The sequence below is a fragment of the Piliocolobus tephrosceles genome, chromosome 15 (genome assembly GCF_002776525.5).
Source record: "Piliocolobus tephrosceles isolate RC106 chromosome 15, ASM277652v3, whole genome shotgun sequence".
Taxonomy (NCBI): domain Eukaryota; kingdom Metazoa; phylum Chordata; class Mammalia; order Primates; family Cercopithecidae; genus Piliocolobus; species Piliocolobus tephrosceles.
In genome coordinates, this window is record NC_045448.1 from 61,427,947 (window position 1) to 61,448,417 (window position 20,471).

At 39.7% G+C, this 20,471-nt stretch overlaps 2 protein-coding genes across 5 annotated transcripts in view; one reads left to right on the forward strand and one right to left on the reverse strand.

Moving 5' to 3' along the window:
- PUS10 (pseudouridine synthase 10) overlaps positions 1 to 16,022 on the reverse strand; it is a 65,941-nt gene extending 49,919 nt beyond the window's left edge. For 3 of the 4 annotated variants that reach the window (XM_023228322.1, XM_031934170.1, XM_023228324.2), the window contains exons 1-4: positions 15,641 to 15,778; positions 11,933 to 12,073; positions 8,909 to 9,163; positions 6,655 to 6,741 (exon numbers count right to left, since the gene is read on the reverse strand). In XM_023228322.1, the coding sequence (XP_023084090.1) occupies positions 6,655 to 6,741; positions 8,909 to 9,163; positions 11,933 to 12,058 (468 nt within the window). In that variant the 5' untranslated portion in view covers positions 12,059 to 12,073; positions 15,641 to 15,778. Of the gene's footprint in view, positions 1 to 6,654; positions 6,742 to 8,908; positions 9,164 to 11,932; positions 12,074 to 15,640; positions 15,779 to 15,830 lie in introns of those variants that run through there. The other variant, XM_023228323.1, reaches the window with a different exon arrangement.
- A 27-nt stretch (positions 16,023 to 16,049) lies between these two features.
- The window catches only part of PEX13 (peroxisomal biogenesis factor 13), a 30,998-nt gene continuing 26,576 nt past the window's right edge, over positions 16,050 to 20,471 (forward strand). The window contains exon 1 of the mRNA XM_023228325.1: positions 16,050 to 16,443. Coding sequence (XP_023084093.1) covers positions 16,352 to 16,443 — 92 coding nt within the window. The 5' untranslated portion in view covers positions 16,050 to 16,351. The remainder of the gene's footprint in view (positions 16,444 to 20,471) is intronic.

A 20,471-nucleotide genomic window follows, 5' to 3' on the forward strand; every position in this document is an offset into this window, starting at 1 on the left:
AAAGTGCTGGGATTACAGTCGTGAGCCACTGTGCCCAGCCCCACATTATATTATATAAGTAATCTTGAGATGATTTAAAGTATACAAGAGGATGTGTGTAAGTTATATGCAAATAGTATACCATTTTATATGAGAAACTTAAGCATCTGTGGATTTTGGTATCTGCGAGGGGCTCAGGGGTCCTGGAACCAACGCCCTATGGCTATCAAGGGACAATCGTATTTTCCAGCCTTGGCTTAAACACCCTAGTGATGGGAAGTCTCTGGAAACAATCTATCCTGTTCTGGATAATTCTTAATTCTTAATAGCTCTTGACTCTATTCTTGCAGCAATCTAATTCCTCTTTTATAAGGAAGCCTCTCAAATATTTAAGGAAAGCAAACTCATCCCACTGCATCATCTATTCTCCAAATTAAATAACCCAAGCTCCTTCAGCAGTGGATCCCGTGACCAGGTATCAGATGGCCCCACCACCTGAATGCACTAAATCCTCTAAATGTGCATTCATTTTCTATTGCTTCTATAACAAATTATCACAAATTTAGTGGTTTAAAACAACACCAATTTATTATCTTTAGGTCCCAGGTCTGACACAGGTCTCACTGGGTTAAAATCAAGGTGCCAGCAGGGCTGTGTTCCCTTCTGGAGGCTGTAAGTAATAAATCTGTTCCCTAGGCTTTTCTAGCTTCAAAAGAACATCCGCATTCCTTGGCTCATGGCTCCCTTCCTCCAGCTTCAGAATAAATGTTACATCTCTCTTACCATTATTTTATAATCACATCTCCCTCTTATCCTGACCTCTGTGGCCAACTTTCTTCCCCTTTGGAAAATTGCAACTGCCTTTATCTGTCTCCAGTCATTTGTAAAATCTGCTACTTTTAACCCATTTTCCTAGTGTTCCATTATTAGAATGCTAAGCTTGTGGGAGATATTTATATCCTACTGCTCAAGGTCATTGCCAAGGTCTGATTTTTCACCAAAAATATTTGCAACCTCCAGCATAAATGGGTTAAAAGCCCTCAAAAATCAGGAACAGCTGCAAGTTCTTTCTGAAGCTATTCTGGAATGTAATGCACCCAGGTCTAAATACCTGAACCCATTTTGAAACGCTTCACCAGGTGGAGCACTCATTCTCCCTTACCAATGACCAGTCTACCTCTTTTCGGCAAGAAGATCATTTTCCTCGACATAAAGCACAGAAGCAAAACAGGATTTTTCAGAGCCCTGCTTTCTCTATATTAGCAGTATACCATCAGTTCCAAATAGCAGATCTATCCATCCTTTTCACCTTTTTCTTGCTCTAAACATAATTTTAAGTACACAAATCTTCCTTAGCAATTCTTGAAAGCTTCTATTCATTAGTAGCTTTAGTTTTCTGGTTGCTGTTCTTATAAACATAAGCCGTAAGCCACCTCTTTCTTTTTTTGTTGTTTTTTTTGTTTAGAGATGTAGTCTCCCCAGGATAGAGTACAGTAGCACAATCTCGGCTTACTGCAGCCTCTGCCTCCCAGGTTCAAATGCTTATCCTGCCTCAGCCTCCTGAATAGCTGGGACTACATGTGCACACCACCACACCTGGCTAATTTTTGTATTTTTAGTAGAGACGGGATTTTACTATGTTGGCTAGGCTGGTCTCAAACTCCTGACCTCAGGTGATCCACCCACCTAAGCCTCCCAAAGTGCTGGGATTATAGGCATGAGCCAACACCTAGCCAAGTCATCCTCTTTCATTTGCATTAATTTGACGTGCCGTTTCCTGGAATTTCTTTTGAAATTGATCCCAGATTGGCAAAAAATTTAACTGTTGGAGTTGGATGACAGGTACACAGGGGTTCATAGGCCAAACTAAAATGTCAAATAAATATATCTAAATACAAGCCTTTGTGTAAAAACAGAGGTAGAGACAGAAAGAGATCCCTATTTCTTCTTCATTGAGATGTATTTTCCCCCAACCTTTTTTTTCATTCATTGAGATAGTTTGGTTTGAATTAAAATGTGAATTGCACTTTGTTTGATGCTCTCAATCCTTTTAATTTATCTTTCAGCACAGAATCCTATGCCATTTTTCTTTGCCTTTTCTTTGTAGTGTTTGAAATACACCTATCAGAAGTTTAGGATATATTCTACTTATGCCTCCTCTTCCCATCCTTCAGGAATACAAATTTAAAAGGCTACCAATTTTTCATTTAGGACTAGATTAGTTGCCCCACCATCCTTTAGAAAAATGGTTCTCAGAGTGTTGTTGTAATAGCACCAGCATTACCTATGAGCTTGTTAGAAATGCAAATTCATGAGTCTCACCTGACCTATTGTATTAGCATCGCTGGGAATGGGGCCTGGGAAACTCTCCAAGTGAGTCTCATGCATGTTAGAGAAACACTACTTTAGGAAAAGAAACAGTTCCAATCCAAAAGTTGTCAGATAACACACTTTTAGTTAAACATGATTTCCATCATGTACCCAGACACTGGGAGTCCCTCACACCATTGTATTCATTAGCCTTTGTGACTACTTTGTGTCTGTAATTAATCAATCCTCCCCTTGGCCAGATATTATACAGTATACTTCTACTACTCTATCTATCCTATTTTGTTTTGTTTTGTTGTGTTTTGTTTTTTGAGACAGGATCTTATTTTGTTCCAGGCTGGAGTGGGAGTGCAGTGGTACAATCGCAGCTCACTGCAACCTCCGCCTCCTGGGCTACAGTGATCCTCCCACCTCAGTCTCCCCAGTAGCTGGGACCACAGGCACCACCGTGAGATCACTCTCAGAATCTCAAATCTCAGTGCAGGTACATAATTTCTTGCCATATCACGCTATTACATCTTTCCCCTTAACAAATCTGAGCCTTATAAGAAGGATTTATCCTTCCATTATTACATTCAAATGATAAGACCAAACCCAGAAAGTCACCATGACAGTCGTAAGGTATTTATTACTCTCTCATAATCTCAAATTTATTATTAAAATGTTGTATGTCATTATAGACTTTGGAGACTCTAAGCATTATGTCCCGTGACTTTCCACATTGTTCTCTTGTGAATCCCTGAATACCACCTTTATTTATTCTACTTACTATGTCTTACTGTCTACCACTGTTTCACCAGTTAATCTGCTTATGCTTCTCCTCTTTAGTAGTATTCAGTTTAAAACTGTTCTGATTGATTAGCTAGTTCCTTCTAAGAAAACACATTTCGGACATATACTCCATCCTGCTTTCATATTCTCCCAAACTCAGTGGAAAATGATTATTATACTGTGAACAAAAATATAGACTTTTCTTTCTAAGCTTTTAAATTAATGGTTTTATAATGATGATAAATAATAACTACTGGGGCCAGGAGAGGTGGCTCACACCTGTAATCCCAGAACTTTGGGAGGCCGAGGCAAGTGGATCACTTGAGATCAGGAGGTCAAGACCAGCCTGACCAACAGAGTGAAACCCCATACAGAAATTAGTTGGGTGTGGTGGCACATGCCTGTAATCCCAGCTACTTGTGAGGCTGAGGCAGGAAAATGGCTTGAACTCGGGAGGCGGAGGCTGCAGTGGGCCAAGATTGCACCACTGCACTCCAGCCTGGCTGACAGAACAAGACCTTGTCTTTAAAAAAAAAAAAAAATGCTATCATCAGAAAAGGATTAGTATAACTAGGAATATAGATGCGTTAATGCAAATTTTATTGCTTAATTTTTTTTTTTTTTTTGAGACAGGGCCTCGCTCTGTCACCCAGGTTAGAGTACAGTGGTATGATCATGGCTCACTGCAGCTTCAACCCCCCAGGCCCAAGCAAGCCTCCCACCTTGTCCTCCAGGATAGCTGGGACTACAAATATGCATCACCACACCTAGCTAATTTTTAAATTTTTTTGTAGAGACAGACTCTCACTGTGTTGCCCAGGTTGGTCTTGAACTGGACTCAAGAGATCCTCCCACCTCAGCCTCCCAAAGGCTGGGATTACAGGCATGAGCTACTGTGACTGGCCATTTAATTAAAAAAAAAACCAAAAAAAAAAAACTTTACTTGAGGCCACCCCTTATTTCTTTTGTAAGCAGGAATATAATAAATACCACCACATTGATAAAATATTGTTGCTTTAAATAGATCTGTGATCATCTACTTCTTAGAAGTGGAAAAAACCAAATCATTCAAATGGACTCAATTGTATATTCTAGTGTGAATTATGAGATAATTGACATACATCAATTTTATGGATAGTATAGTGATGTTTGTTCTACAAACAGACAAAGAAGTTCTAAGGTAGAGATATTTACAAGGTCTAAGTTGAAAGCCATAATGTAGAACATGGCACTAGAGAAATCACAGAATTTATATTCAAAATGCAGAATATTCTGAAGATATGTGTAACTAGTTCAAATTGAGATGCGTAACAAATAAGTGGTTTAAAAAGCAATTTATATCCAGCCTGGCTTGCACAGCGTATCTCAACTCCAAAGAAGTAATAAAAGATGGCAATAAAAGAATGTAACATATGGCCAGGCGCGGTGGCTCACGCCTGTAATTCCAGCACTCTGGGAGGCCGAGGCCAGCAGATCACAAGGTCAGACGATCAAGACCATCCTGGTTAACACGGTGAAACCCCATTTCTACTAAAAAATACAAAAAAATTAGCCAGGCATGGTGGCGGGTGCCTGTAGTCCCAGCTACTCAGGAGGCTGAGGCAGGAGAATGGCATGAACCCAGGAGGCAGAGCTTGCAGTGAGCCGAGATCGTGCCACTGCACTCTAGACTGGGTGACAGAGCGAGACTCTATCTCAAAAAAAAAAAAAAGAAAGTAACATAATAATAACAGAAAATAACGAACTGAACCATAAACATAATTTTCTGAAGAAACCTGGGATGTGAAAAGAGTATACTGCATATAAAACTGTAATTACTTGAACTATTATTCTTAGGAAATGAATGGGTAAAAATACATTACTCATTACTACAATAAAAAAAATAAAACATAGCACACTAAACTGTGGAAACATATTAATTCTTCAATAATTAGAACAGTCACATATTTCTACTAAATAGTTTTCTAGTTAAAATCGTTATGAAAAGTAGATTTTAAGCAGAATAATTCTATTTTTAAAAACAGTATCTTCTGGCCAAGCACGGTGCCTCACGCCTATAATCCCAGCACTTTGGGAAGCTGAAGCGGGCGGATCACCTGAGGTCAGGTGTCCGAGACCAGCCTGATCAACGTGGAGAAACCCCGTCTCTACTAAAAACACAAAAAAAAATTAGCTGGCGTGGTGACGCATGCCTGTAAGCCCAGCTACTTGGGAGCCTGAGGCAGGAGAATCACTTGAACCCGGGAGGCAGAGGTTGCAGTGAGCCGAGAGGGCGCCATTATACTCCAGCCTGGGCAACAAGAGTGAAACTCCATCTCCAAAACACAAACAAACAAAAACAGTATCTTCTGTTTCTAATATGGAATAGAAATACCTTATAAATAGTAACATTAAGCTAATATTGTTAAAATCATCAAATAAGTGATAAAATTGATAATATGTAAAAATATAAACTTTGATTCACAGGTTCTGAGGGTTATGGAAATATATAAATATAAGCTTTGAGAGGAAGGGTTTGATGGTAAGATGTATAACCACATTCAGAAAATACACTTCTTATTCCTATTTGTTTCTCAAAACTCTCACTAAAGTGAGAGTCACTCAGCTTTTGGAAGTCTGTTTCTCTGTACCAAAATTGGACCAGAAGATGACACATCAGTGAGAAATGCTTTGACGATTGACTAGAAAATTACTCTAAGTGTTTATAAACGCAGTGTATCATCATCATCATCTCCTTTATTCTTCCATTTGCTCAGTTATCTTGTCAGCAACACAGATACTATATAAAATCATCCTACCCTTTTTCACTTCCTGGCTCTTCTTTATCATTCTATCCTGCTTCAACGATCTTCAGCTTATTTAGGGCTAATAAACATGCTCACCCAAAGAAAGTGAGGGTTTACGATGTAATGTTCTGGTGATATCGTAGGTTTCTTAGGGGAAAGACATCTCATAAATATAAACGAATATGCTTAGAACCCATGGTTGTAATTTAAGATTACAGAAGTTTCTCACTATACTTCATTTAACAATATTAGCAAAATGTTATGTTTTCATGTCAGTTTTGACACATAAGAATAATACAGCAATGAATTTTTTTTCAATTAACAAAGAAAACAGTTTTAAAAAATGAGGCCAATTCTCTCCCTTTTATCATTGACTGGAAGATACATCATTTTTTTATATTTTACTCCAGAGGGAAGAAGGCTCATCATAATTGAAATGACCCTATTCTAGGACTGTTCTAAAATGCACATATCCACCTCAAAAGATCTCTGGAAACCTAGTCAAATGTCTTTCTCTGACCATCATGCCTCACATGGAGCTAATAATGAATGTCTGCAACCGATTGAGGGACTTTAAAAAAGATGGCAGTCCTAGGAACAAAACTAATTCCTTTTGTCATTCACTCACTCAACAAGTATTTATTAAGCAGCTATAAATTGCTTCAATCATTCAATAAGTACACAAAATGTAAAAAATATAATAGAGTAAGGAATATTTCTACATTCCCATTTTTTGAGAAGTTCCTAGCGTGCCCTTCACATATAGTTTAATGCATGCAAATGACCTTACCTCTCTTACAGATAGTTGTGGTGGGAAGGAGACTGAAAATACCAAGCTGGTGAATTCAAACCCAGAGGCCTCAACCTTTTGGCACACCTAAAAAAGCATTACAATTACGTAAATTCCCAGGAATTGCTGAAAATATTACTTACTCTAATCTTAACAACATGAATTTCTGGTCCAGGAGATGACATGGCAAAACTTTCAAACTTTCACATTTGACAGTGGAACACTCACAAATATCTTGAGATTAAATATTGCCTAACTATGACCCTGAAGACTAATACTACAAAGAACCAAAACAGCCAGGAGTAACATCTGCAGAATAAACTGTTAAGTGTCAAAATAGCTTTTTATTAGGTCACCCCCTAACTTTCAAACAAAACAAACCCAAATATAGCACTCTTGATAGAAAAAACAAACAAAAGACAATCCCACATTCAATCATTTACCTTCTACAGGGCTGTACCACCTGTCTTTTTGGGACCATAATAAGTACGACTAGAAATGAACTTTTCCGTAATTTAGCTATGTTAAACAGCAAAATGAAAACAAACTGCTACATTTTTCTTCAATTAAATAGCACTTATGACTGAAACACATGAATATACATTTTATTAATTTTCAGATATGTCAATTAAAAAGTAATTTGAGAATAGTAGGTTTTGGTTTTTTAAAAAACATAAGAAAATATTTTAATGATCCAATTGTGTGAAACAAGTTGAAATGAATGGCAGTGTTCCTTTAAATATAAAAATTCTTGTACTGGGGCATGGTGGCATGCACCTGTAGTCCCAGCTACTTGGGAGGCTAAGGTATGAGGATCACCTGAGCCCAGAGGTGGAGGTTGCAATGAGCCGATATCATGCCACTGCACTCCAGCCTGGGTGACACAGTGAGACTCTGTCTCAAAACAAAAACAAAAACCAGAAGGTTGGGCGCAGTGGCTCATGCCTATAATCCCAACACTTTTGGGAGGCCAAGTCAGGCAGATGACCTGAAATCAGGAGTTTGAGACCCGAGGTCAGGCCCACATGGTGAAACCCCATCTCTACTAAAAATACAAAAATTAGCTGGGCGTGGCAACACATGCCTGTAATGGCAGCTACTCAGGAGGCTGAGGCAAGAGAATCATTTGAACCTGGGAGGTGGAGGTTGTAGTGAGCTGAGACTGCACCACTGCACTCCATCCTGGGTGACAAGAGTGAAACTCTGTCTTGGAGAAAAAAAAAAAAGAATTTGGCCGGGTGCGGTGGCTCACGCCTGCGCCTCTAATTCCAGCACTTTGGGCCAAGGTGGGCAGATCATGAGGTCAAGAGATCGAGACCATCCTGGCTAACACGGTAAAACCCTGTCTCTACTGAAAATACTAAAAATCAGCCAGGCGTGGTGTTGGGTGCCTGCAGTGCCAGTTACTAGGGAGGCTGAGGTAGGAGAATGGCGTGGACACAGGAGGCAGAGCTTACACTGAGCCAAGATCACACCATTGCGCTCCAGCCTGAGCAACAGAGCGAGACTCCGTCTCAAAAAAAAAAAAAAAAAAGAAAGGATTCTTGGCCTTGGCCGGGTGCAGTGACTCACACCTGTAATCCCAGTACTTTGAGAGGCCAAGGCAGGAGGATGACTGGCGGCCAGTTGTTCAAGACCAGCACAGTAACATAGGGAGACCCTACCTCTACAAAAAGATTTAAAAATTAGGGCCAGGCGCAGTGGCTCATGTCTGTAATCCCAGCACTTTGGGAGGCCAAGGCAGGCAGATCATCTGAGGTCGGGAGTTTGAGACCAGCCTGGCCAACATGGAGAAACCTTATCTCTACTAGAAATACAAAATTAGCCAGGCATGGTCACGCATGCCTGTAATCCCAGCTACTCGGGAGGCTGAGGCAGGACAATCGCTTGAACCTGGGAGGTGGAGGCTGCGATGAGCCAAGATCACGTCATTGCACTATGGCCTGGACAACAAGAGCAAAACTCCATCCCAAAAAAAAAGAAAAAAAAAATTAGGTGGGCATGGTGGTATGTGCCTATAGTCCTAGCTACTCAGAAGGCTGATGGAGGAGGATTGCTTGAGTCCCAGGAGTTGGAGGCTGCAGTGAGCTGTGATTGTACCACTGCACTTCAGCCTAGGCAATAGAATAAAACCCAAAAAAGAAAAGAAAAAAGAATTGTCCTATCTCCAAAAAAGGAAAGAAAAAAGAATTCTTGGTCTTAAGACTGAAAATCTCTACATAATTGTACCTATAATGAAAAACAGGTTATTTACCTTTTTAACGAAATCTTTCTCACAGAATTCTTGAAGAATTCCTAGGCATACATTACATACATTTAAATTTGAGTTCTTGGAAGCAATGCTTCCATCTTGACTAACAGAGATCCTTCCCTCTCCGTTTTGACTTAGATTACCAATACTATCTGCCAGTTCTTGCAGTCGAATTTTCTTGGGAGGTGGGTTCATAACTTCCAAAATTAATTCATCTTTTTCAGTTTCCAGAAATTTCTGTAGTTCATTGAGCAACTCCTGGAAAGTTAATGAAAGAAAAAGTAATGACCCACTGACAATGTCCTTAAGCCTTTCTAGGTAAGATGAAACAAGAAAACACGAGTGAAAATTAGGACATATCACAGATTTTACAATGTTGACATATCAATTCTGAAGCAATCCAGTTATTTTATTAGCCAGCATTGGCTTTTATGGAATTTAAAAGAGAATTACCTATCTCTATTATATATGTGGGAATACTTTTTCAAAAGAGTTCCATATATCAGTGAAGCAAAAGTCATAAATCTGAGGGAGAAAGGCTCCACTACAAATTTGTTAATTTTTAATTCTGTTGTGAGAGTCATTCACTTGCTAATTTCAGTAAAAACAAACTTCAGTTCTAATGATTAACATATAAAAATACAAACTGAATTTCTATCCTTGCTAGGTTATTTAATAACCTCACAATTACTAAAAGCTCACAAGTATAATATTTATTTAATATGAAATCTGATCATTAAAGGTAGTATAATAAGTAAAAATAATTTGGAGAAAATTTACTAAGAAAAGTACACAAATGCTGACAATGCTGAAAGTTAGCATATGATTATAAACCATTTCCATATATTAATTGAAAGACATGCTCTACTATATTCTAGTTTGCCTAATTTCTGTCTTGTATTAGAACTTGCATTTCTTTGAAACCATTCTCATATTTCTCTCATTTAGATATCCCTCTCATCTAAATACTCAGAGTATTTTCCTCTGTTTTGTTTAGACATGTTTTTTATGCCATTGATGAAAAAGTATCTTTTTCAAATTCATTCAGATGACAATTTACTGACTTTAAGGGGAAAAAATCTTCCACTCAAACAAATTTAAATCCACTTTATTGAGAAATTAGCTCTCCTGCTTCACCAGATAAATATACGTACATACATATACAGGTACATTTTGACTCACACAAGTATGTTTGTTGTTACCTAAAATCTATAATATATGTAAAACATAGTGCATATACAGATGTGCATGTACATACATGGCCACATGAATACAACAGATCAAAATTTAAGAACATTTCCAAAAACCTGTCCAAATATTCTTGTATATTTCTTTACATAAAATGAAACAAACAAAAGTTGGTAACACTCAGTCTCTTAATATAAATTTAAAATCTAATAACAGAATAATAGTTTAATATAAATTTAAAATCTAATAACATATAATAGAATAATAATCTGAAAAAAATATGTAAGCAGGGTTACACAAAACCAGTCTTATTACTTTACAGTCATATTGTGTATAAATGAATATACACATATTTAAATCATCATAGCACAAGTACCATTTCTGGTTTGTTTTTTGTTTTTGTTTTCTTAATTTTCAGACGGAGTCTCACACTGTCACCCAGGCTAGAGTACAGCGGCACAATCTCGGCTCACTGCAACCTCCGCACCCCCGACCCCCAAGTTCAAGCGATTCTCCTGCCTCAGCCTCCCAAGTACCTGGGATTACAGGCATCTGCCACCGCACCCAGCTAATTTTTGTATTTTTAGTAGAGACAGGGTTTCACCGTCTTGGCCAGGCTGGTCTTGAACCCCTGACCTCATGATCTACCCACCTTGACCTCCCAAAGTGCTGGGATTACAGGCGTAAGCCACCGCGCCCGGCCAATTTCTGGTTTTCAAAGTGTTTCCACATACTTTATTAGGTATCGTCCCTTAAAGTCCTGTGAGGTGGCTATTATCATCATTCCCATGGAATGAGGAGTAAACTGAAGCTGCAAAGTGGTGGAACTGGGATTCAAATCCATGTCTTCTAGCTCCAAATCCTAGGTTTTGAATTCAGTCAGACTGCTCAAATCCTAGCTTGCTCACTTAATAGCTGTCTAACTTTTGGCAGGTTGCTTAACCCCTCTGTATGTCAGTTTCTTCATCTGAAAATAGAGACAATCATAGTATGTACTTACCTAATCAGTTTATAAGAATTATATGAGAGCTTGACATATAGTAATGATAATTGAATATTGTGTATTATTCTTGCCAAAATAATAGAAACAACTAATAACATTTTAAAAATAACTGATACTACTAACTCCTGGACAATTTTTTAAATTACAAGAAACTGTGTGTGTATATGTTATATACATACTGTTTATAAAGTATATAATTACATATGTATTATTACTATCTGCCTCTAAAAAGAGTATCACTTTTAGAATCAAACATTTCATAAATGTTACATACCTTATGCAAAAAAGTATGATATTAAACGTCAAAGCTGTCTGTATATTACCACAAATGTCAAAGATCTCTGTATATTACTTTTGTCATTAGTAACAGTAATAATGATTATGATAAGCATTTATTTCTAAAGGATCCCAAATACCTATTTATAAATACAACTAGTAATATAGAAAATGGGAAAAAACAGAAAAAGGCAACCACACCCACAATGCTTCCACTTAGTAGGACATGTAAGGAATATTAGCCCCTCCTGGGAGGAAGCAATATTTTGTGATATTCTGTTTAGATATCCTTTAGGAAACATCTATACAAATGTTAAATGCACCACGGAGTTCCTCCACAAAGATTCCATTATACTAAATGTTAGATACCTAGATATAATCACTTAAGAAGGAACTTACATTTCTGAGACTATTCCAAAATTAAGAATATCACTCATTTTATTATAGATTTTTAATTTTAAAAAGAGTTATGAATATATACCTGCTCTCAAAAGTACAGGCATTCATTGTAAAATATAGAGAAACTTCTCTTAACTTGAAAAAAAAAAAGAAGAAAATACCTTGTATGGAAGTTTGTAAGGTGCATGAAAATCCACACCACAGAATCTGAAGATACATCTTGGACAAGTACCAGTACTGAGCAACAACTGGGCCACATGCTTGTTTTCCTCAGTCAGTGGGAACATACCGAATAATTATAACTAGAAAGAAAAAAAGTAAAACTAATGATCAGCTTCTGCGTTTTACCGTCACAGACAAGTCATCATGTTTAGGGATAAAAACTAGCTTTCATTTGAAAAGCACTATTGTGTACTCTCTAACCAAGCCCCTTTCATTATACACATATTATAAAACACAAACTTGAAGGAAGTTTATAAAATGGATCCAGTAAAGGTTTCTAATTGTTAAGAAATTTAGTTTAGCATTCTGGATTATGATAAAATATGTCAATATAACTAAGTTGATCAAAAGAAATAAAAATAATTAAGAATGGTTGCTTCTGAAGAGGGTAATGAAAACAGAGGTACAGGGTGAAATTTTGCTCTTTGTTTTGTACCATTCAGTATTGTACAAAGTTAATTCATTAAACTTTTCCTGTAAGAATTTAAAAATGAATTTGCTGGTGGTGGCGCTTAGAAAGCTATACCCCAAAATGAAGGTCTCAGCAGCAGCCTCAGAAGCAAAACTTTTTCTCTGACCTTCTGCCCTCCTGTCTCTCAGTCTCATTCTTCCCCAGACTACCCATAGAAAAACTACAGTCCCTCTTCCTCAAGGTGAGTCATAGAAACCAGAACTCCCTTTCCCCAAAGCCAGCCATAAAATCTAAAAATATAACTCAAATTTGGTCAGGTGCAGTAGCTCATGCCTGTAATCCCAGCACTTTGGGAGGCCGAGGTGGGTGGATCTTCTGAGGTCAGGAGTTTGCGACCAGCCTGGCCAACATGGTGAAGCCCCATCTCTACTAAAAATACAAAAAACTATTAGCCAGGTGTGTTGGCGTGTGCCTGTACTCCCAGCTACTCAGGAGGCTGAGACAAGAGAATCTCTTGAACCCTGGGAGGCAGAGGTTGCAATGAGCCAAGATTGTGCCACTTCACTCCAGCCTCGGCAGTGACAGTGAAACTCCATCTCAAAAAAACAAACAAACAACAACAACAAAAAACCTCCAACAAAAACAAATTAAGTACATAGTATTTGAGAGCAACGGTTTGCTTAAGTTGCCAATTTTTGCAATTTAAATAAACTCACAAAAAAATACTATATAGAGAATGAGGGCAAATCTATCTCCTGTTACCAGGAAGGAGGGGTACTAAAATTTCAAACAACCTAATTTGTTCAGCAAAACTAGATCTTCTAATTAGTGAAACAGTCCATACTAGCTTAAAATGATCAACTACCAATATTTTAGAAAATAATCATTGCATGGCAATCTTGTGGCATGCTATAACTGTGGTCACAGAAAGACAGTGGCATCTTCTAATTTGTGCAGTTTCATAATTCAAATGAACTTGCTTAAAATTTGTGGAAGGGTGAAGCTCTTCCCAACAGCTTAGTATAAAGATGTGATTCTTCTAGTCTGTGTTTTCCACATCTCTAAAACTTACTACTTACTTGCAAGTTGCTAAATGTTTGGGGCCACTTACCAAGATTCTTGCACAAAATAATGAGGAAGACAGGTATATAGTTACATAGAACTCTTCACCATAAAAATCAGTTCAGCAGCCAGGACGACTAAAAACAGATTGCATCTGGCTGAATTCTAATTCAGGTGAATATGTGAGTCAGCAGGGAGAAAAAAATCAGGCTTGTATGGACACACCATACAAGCCAACTAGGTGACAACTTTGAGACACTAGAATTGAGAAACGCTTATTTAGGGTTGCCTAAGTAAATTTGGGCTCCAGGGTATTTTCAAGAAAGAAGACAGAATATGTGAAAAACAGCCTCTAAACAATGAAGATCTGGCTAGGCCCAGTGGCTCACGCCTGTAATCCTAGCACTTGGAGTCCAAGACCAGCCTGGCCAACATGGTGAAACTCCATCTTTACTAAAATACAAAAATTAGCCAGGTGTGGTGGTACGTGCCTTTAATCCCTGCTACTCAGGAGGTTGAGGCAGGAGAATTGCTTGAACCCAGTAGGTGGAGGTTGCAGTAAGCCCAGCACTTTGGGAGGCCATGGCAGGCGGATCATGAGGTCTGGAGATCAAGACCATCCTGGTTAACACGATGAAATGCCATCTCTACTAAAAATACAAAAAATTAGCCAGGCATGGTGGCACGTGCTTGTAGTCCCAGCTACTCCGGAGGCTGAGGCAGGAGAATCGCCTGAACCCAGGAGGCAGAGGTTGCAGTGAGCCAAGATCGCACCACTGTACTCCAGCCTGGGCAAAAGACCGAGACTCCATCTCAAACTAAATAAATAAATAAATAAATAAATAAATAAGATCTGTGTGGTCAAGGTCAAGTCATTATTATTTACTAGTGATCTGTATCCCTTTTCCCAGTCCATTTAATCTAATTTGATGCAGAGAAAAGATTGGATGCTGTGAGGGGCTGAATATAAGCATTTACAGTGCATCTCTGACTACATACACGGAGAAATTGTTTCTGTTTCACCGGTTATATTCTAAGCTATTTTTTCTCCATTAGTTTAGCTTAAGAATTTTACTTAATTCAGAAGTAACATTTAACTCAAAAAGAGACACAAATACGCCCTCTTCCAATAAACAAATCAATAAGCACTTTAAAAGGACACTTAAGGAAGATTTCCCTCGAGACTTAAATAGCTATATTAAAATTTATTTTATTTTCCATGGCTATAAGACAATGTTTATTTCTCCAATAAATTCACAAGAACAAAGGTATCATGCAAAGCGAATAAACGACACATTACAATCTCCTGGCTCTGAGAAGTTCCCAAACCTGATTGATGAGAATTACAAAACTTCCAGTCCTGAGTAACTTGAAGAGGTCTAAAAATAGACCCCAAACAAACAAAAAGACCTCTTGAATGTGTGTTAATAAACGAGCTATGAATTTACAAATCTCTCAACATCATTTTCACCTACCAACAATCTATCAACTTCTCAAGAATGTTAACATTAAAAGGAGAAAACACGTTACGCCTTAAATTTGATTGTTTCATCGTGAGGTAATGAAATGTCAGGATTTCATAAGATATCAGAAATCGGTTGTCCATATTAGATTATGTTTGAAAGCAACCCCTGAAAAAGGCATCCCACAACGTAAGTTTTCCAGTGTTGGTTACCCTCAAGATGTTTGCTTTTCGTTTGCGTGTTTGTTTTATAGAAACAACGCTAACAAGTTGCTACACAGCCGCCTTTCCTGTGTCAGGCTCCCTAGGAGGACTGAACCCCTCCTCCCCAGACCAAGGATAACTAGCCCAGTCTCTGGCTTACTGGAGGAGAGGAAGGACTTTATTTTCACCTCCTGGACGATTACAAAAACCAGTCATCGAAAACGAGGAAAGGAGCAGGGTGTGAGAAAAAACTGCCTGAGTCTCATATCCTAAGATCTTTTAAACTCCTTTCCCTACCGAAGGGTGTCATTTGTACCGCGGCGTGGGGCTGGGGGTGTGGATTTACGGAGAAAGAGGTGATCCCACTTCACTGGTCTTCTGAAACATTCAGCTATGGAATCTACTGTGGACTCTTGAAAAGTTCATTCCGAGATCTAACCTCAAGCCTCAATTTTGGCCAAGCAAGCCCTTCCCCCTTCGGTCAGGTGCAACAAACTTCCCACTCACCCCTCCTTTGCTAACAAAGCCGGTCCAGCAGGAGAGAAATGACCTCTCTCTCTCGCCACACCTCTTCTGCACCCAGTCTGCACTCCTTCACCTCATACCTATCCGCCTCACCTTCTCCCCAGACGCCGGAGCCTGAGATTTAACCCCTTCCGGCCCTCGAAGGGAACAGGGAAGACTAAAGACAACGCACCTATTGCGTCTAGCAATTCTGTTCCCCGAGGAAACGTGGGCTTTAAACGAAAGTACCAGCCCGTTCTCGCTAGGACTAAGTGAGCTTCTCCCTTCTTGTTTGTAGGGAAATCCGTCAAACCGCATACTTTGCCACCTCACCCCACCGCCCCCGCGACTGTAGGAGTGCGTGGGGCTTTACTCCCAGCCCTACTGGTCCACTCCCAGAAAAGCCTCTGTCGGACTCTGACGTCTAGGGAGTCGTAGCCGCTGCCAGAAATATCGATGAGCCTTTACCCTGAGGTTTAGAACAGGAGCTCTTTCTGGGGCAAATACAAAGAGCGTGTTTCTTCCTACAAATTAGTAGCAGTCTCCCGCTGTATGGATTCAGCTGGCGAAGTAACTCAAGCCTTGTTCTGACTGCCAGGGTGGGAGGGGTGGACGGCTCGGTGTTCTGCCCGTTGTGCCTTGCGCTCGAGGTGCTGGTCTACGCTGGCCTGGACAGTCCGGGCTAGGAGCGGGAGCTGAGCGGAGGCGGAGGAGATGGCGTCCCAGCCGCCACCTCCCCCCAAACCCTGGGAGACCCGCCGAATTCCGGGAGCCGGACCGGGACCAGGACCCGGCCCCTCTTTCCAGTGAGTGTGGGATTCTTCAGGCTGTGAGGTTGGTGGGCCCGAGCGGGGACTTGGCCGAAGGCGGTTGAAGCGGTTGTTGGGGGAGGTTTTCCCTACCCTCGTTTAACCATTCCCCAACCTTGCGGGTAGGGGTCGAGGTGGAGCTGGGGCGCTTACCAGTGGGGATTTTTCTGTGTCTCACAGCTGTTTCTGACCCGGCAACTCTAAGCACCAACGTTTTTTTCGGGAGCTCCTGGGCGTCTCTCTGGGTCTCTGTGCTTGAAAGAAAGGGGGGCGGCTTCCTACTTACCCCTTCTGTTTTCACCTTGACAGAACGGCTTCACTATCTTTAAAGCGTAGACTTTGGGTCTGTAGCAGTTGACAGAGGCATTTGTCCAGCCACGGCATCGGTAGGGAGCAAAGTCTCTCGTTAAAGGTGTTAACCTCTCGAGAAGTTGCCGAAAGCCCGAAAGGTTTTACGCAACTAGAACTCAAACCCCGAACACTTTGCCTTCTTTTCCAGCGTAACTCAGCCAATGTTTCAGTTCGAGATTGGAGAAGCAATATTAAAGCAGGAGTTCTAGATCTGAGGCCTAGGGATGGCCTTTGTGTGCAAAATGATGTATTTTTCTGAGGGCTATAGGTTTTTGTTTGGTTTTTAATCAGTATCAGTTGGTTTCTAGGACTTTGAAAAGGCTAAAACATGCAGAGTTGGGAGTGTTTCGTGGCCTCGTGTGGCTTTTGTTTGGTAGTGCTGCACATCTTAATTCAGATAGGTGTGAATCAAATGTCAAATCAACTACTATTGTAGGTTTTCCTAAGCATAAAAACCCCAACATATTGGAATGTATTTCTGCTGTGTTCTGAAATCTTTTATTTAAACACTAAAATGCTTTAACACGGTAACTACTTAGTTTAATAAGGATATATACATAATAAGTAATAAGCTTTAATTAGGCTGGTAAGCCACGGTGACATTATCTGCTACCTTTTTTATGATTCGGTTCTTTTTTCCCCATTTAGACTGCGTGTCGAATGAGAAGAGGTTTTATTTTTTGCATCTGTTAAAGTTCTTTTTATGTAAAATTAACCATTTGCCCACTTTATCATGAAATATTTTAAACACAGAGACTAGTAGAGAGTAAGAATACCTGCGTATTCACTACCCAACTTTAAAAAATGTTAACATTTGCCAGATTTATGTCGCATTTTTAAAAATAAAAGTTAAACTCTCCCATTCTTCTTTGTAGTGGTGACTATTGTCCTTATTTGGTGTTTCGCGTACCCAGTAATGTTTTTTAACGTTAGTACTTAGGTTTGTGCTATTTATATGCATTTTATATCTAAAACTTAACAATGTAACAGTAATATATATTTCATATATAGTTACATATTAATGTTTATGTTTTTTATATCTTTTTGTTTTTTCTGTTGCCCAATTTTCTATTGGCTCTATCTTTGCTTATCAATTTGTAAGAGTATTGTTAATACTAATCCTTTTTCGTTACTACATTTTGCTAATATCTTTCACTGTGTGGCTTCTCCTTTATATTTATGTTCAATTTTTTGTACAGATGTTTTTTATTTTAATATTGCCAAAACTGTCATATTTTATTGTTTGTGCTTTTTGTCTTGGTCAAGAAATCCTGTCTACCTAGATCAGGACGGTTCTTCTCTATGTTTTCTTTTAAATCTTTTGGTTTTCCCATTTATACATTTAATCCACGTGGAACTAACTTTGTATAAAAATCAATGTGAAGTAGGGAATCTGATTTTTTTTCCATATAGGTAACTAATTGAGCACCATTTATTGAGTAGTCTATTCTTAGTTTATAATGCCATCTATATCATATCAAGTTTTCCTAAATATATAGTTCTGTTTTGGGCACTTTCTGACTTTCTACTAGCACGACACTATCTTAATTACAGAATTTTGTAAGTCTTGATATGTAGTATGTCAAGAGTTCCACACATTGCTGTTCTTTGTAATTGCCCTTGTTACACTTAGTCCCTTATAAAAAGACTTACTGGGATTTTTATTGGAACTGAGCTGAATTTATGGATCAAGTAAGTTTTTATTCCATGAATGTTGTATAAGCTACAATTGGTGAGAATTTTGATAATCTTTTTGCCTTAAATACCTTATAATTATCCACTTTGGGAGGCTGAGGCGAGCAGATCACGAGGTCAGGAGATCGAGACCATCCTGGCTAACACGGTGAAACCCCATCTCTACTAAAAACACACAAAAAAATTAGTCGGGTGTGGTGGCGGGCACCTGTAGTCCCAGCTACTCACGAGGCTGAGGCAGGAGAATGACGTGAACCCACGAGGCAGAGTTTGCAGTGAGCCAAGATCATGCCACTGTACTGCAGCTTGGGCAACAGAGGGAGACTCCATCTCAAAAAAAAAAAAAAAAAAAAAAAAAAAACTTAAAATATCTCCGTGAAATTTTTTCCCATATTTTATTTTTTATTCCTAGATTATTTTTGCTGTAGTAGTTGCAAATGGGCTTTCTTTTTTCTTTTTACATTTTCCAGTTGGTTATTAACTGGTATGGCAGAATGCTATTTTTTTAATGTAAATATTATATACAGCATAATCTCAAACTCTTAATTAGTTCTGATGGTTTGGTTGAAATTCTCTTTAGTTCTGTGTAGCCAGTTATGTAATTTACAGATAAGCTAGCATCCTTATATTGGTCCTGACTTCCATTGGAGTGCTTCTGAAGTTTTACTGTTAAATGTGAAGTTAGCTTTTTGTTTTTGATAGATATCTTGTCAAAATTCTCTCTCTCTACCTTGTTCAGAGTTTTTTTATTTTATTTTATTTTTATTATTTTGTTTGAGATGGAGTCTCACTGTGTCTCCCAGGCTGGAGTGCAGAAGTGCAATCTCGGCTCATGGCAACCTCTACCTCCTCGGTTCAAGCAATTCTCCTGCCTCAGTCTCCCGGACAGTTGAGACTACAGGCGCATGCCACTCTGCCCAGCTAATTTTTGTATTTTTAATAGAGATGGGGTTTCACTATGTTGGCCAGGCTGGTCTCAAACTCCTGAACTCAAGTGATCTGCCTGCCTGGGCATCCCAAAGTGCTGGGATTACAGGTGTGAGCCACTACGCCTGGCCCTTACCTTGCTCAGATTTTTATTGTGAAGAAATATTAAATTTTATGAATGGCTTTTCTGCATCTGTTGAGACCATTGTGTGTATTTTTGCTTTAATATGAAAATGTGGGAATAGGAACAGCTCTGGTCTGCAGCTCCCAGCATGATTGACGCAGAGGACAGGTGATTTCTGCATTTCCAACTGAGGTACCTGATTTATCTCATTGGGACTGGTTGGACACTGGGCGCACTCCATGGAGGGTGAGCCGAAGCAAGGCAGGATGTCACCTCACTCAGGAAGCGCAAGGGGTCAGGGGATTTCCCTTTCCTAACCAAAGGACACCATGACAGACTGTACCTAGAAAAACGGGACTTCCGCCCAAATACTGGGCTTTTCCCACATTCTTAGCAACCAGCAGACCAGGAGATTCTCTCCCACGCCTGGCTCGGTGGGTCCCATGCCCACGGAGCCTTACTCAGTGCTAGCACAGCTGTCTGAGATCAATCTGTGAGGCAGCAGCCTGGCAGGGGGAGGGGCGTCTGCCATTACTGAGGGTTGAATAGGTAAACAGAGCAGCAGGAAAGCTCAAACCTGGGAGGAGCCCACTGCAGTTCCGCAAGGTCTACTGCCTCTATAGACTCCACCTCTGTGGGCAGGGCATAGCTGAACAAAAGGCAGCAGAAACTTCTGCAGACTTGAAACGTCCCTGTCTAACAGCTCTGAAGAGAGCAGTGGTTCTCCCAGCACGGTGTTTGAGCTCTGAGAACGGACAGACTGCCTCGTCAAAGTGGGTCCCTGACCCCCGTGTAGCCTGTCTGGGAAACATCTCCCAGTAGGGGCCGAAAGACACCTCGAACAGGCAGGTGCCCCTCTTGGACAAAGCTTCCAGAGGAAGGATCAGGCAGCAATATTTGCTGTTCTACATCCTCTGCTGGTGATACC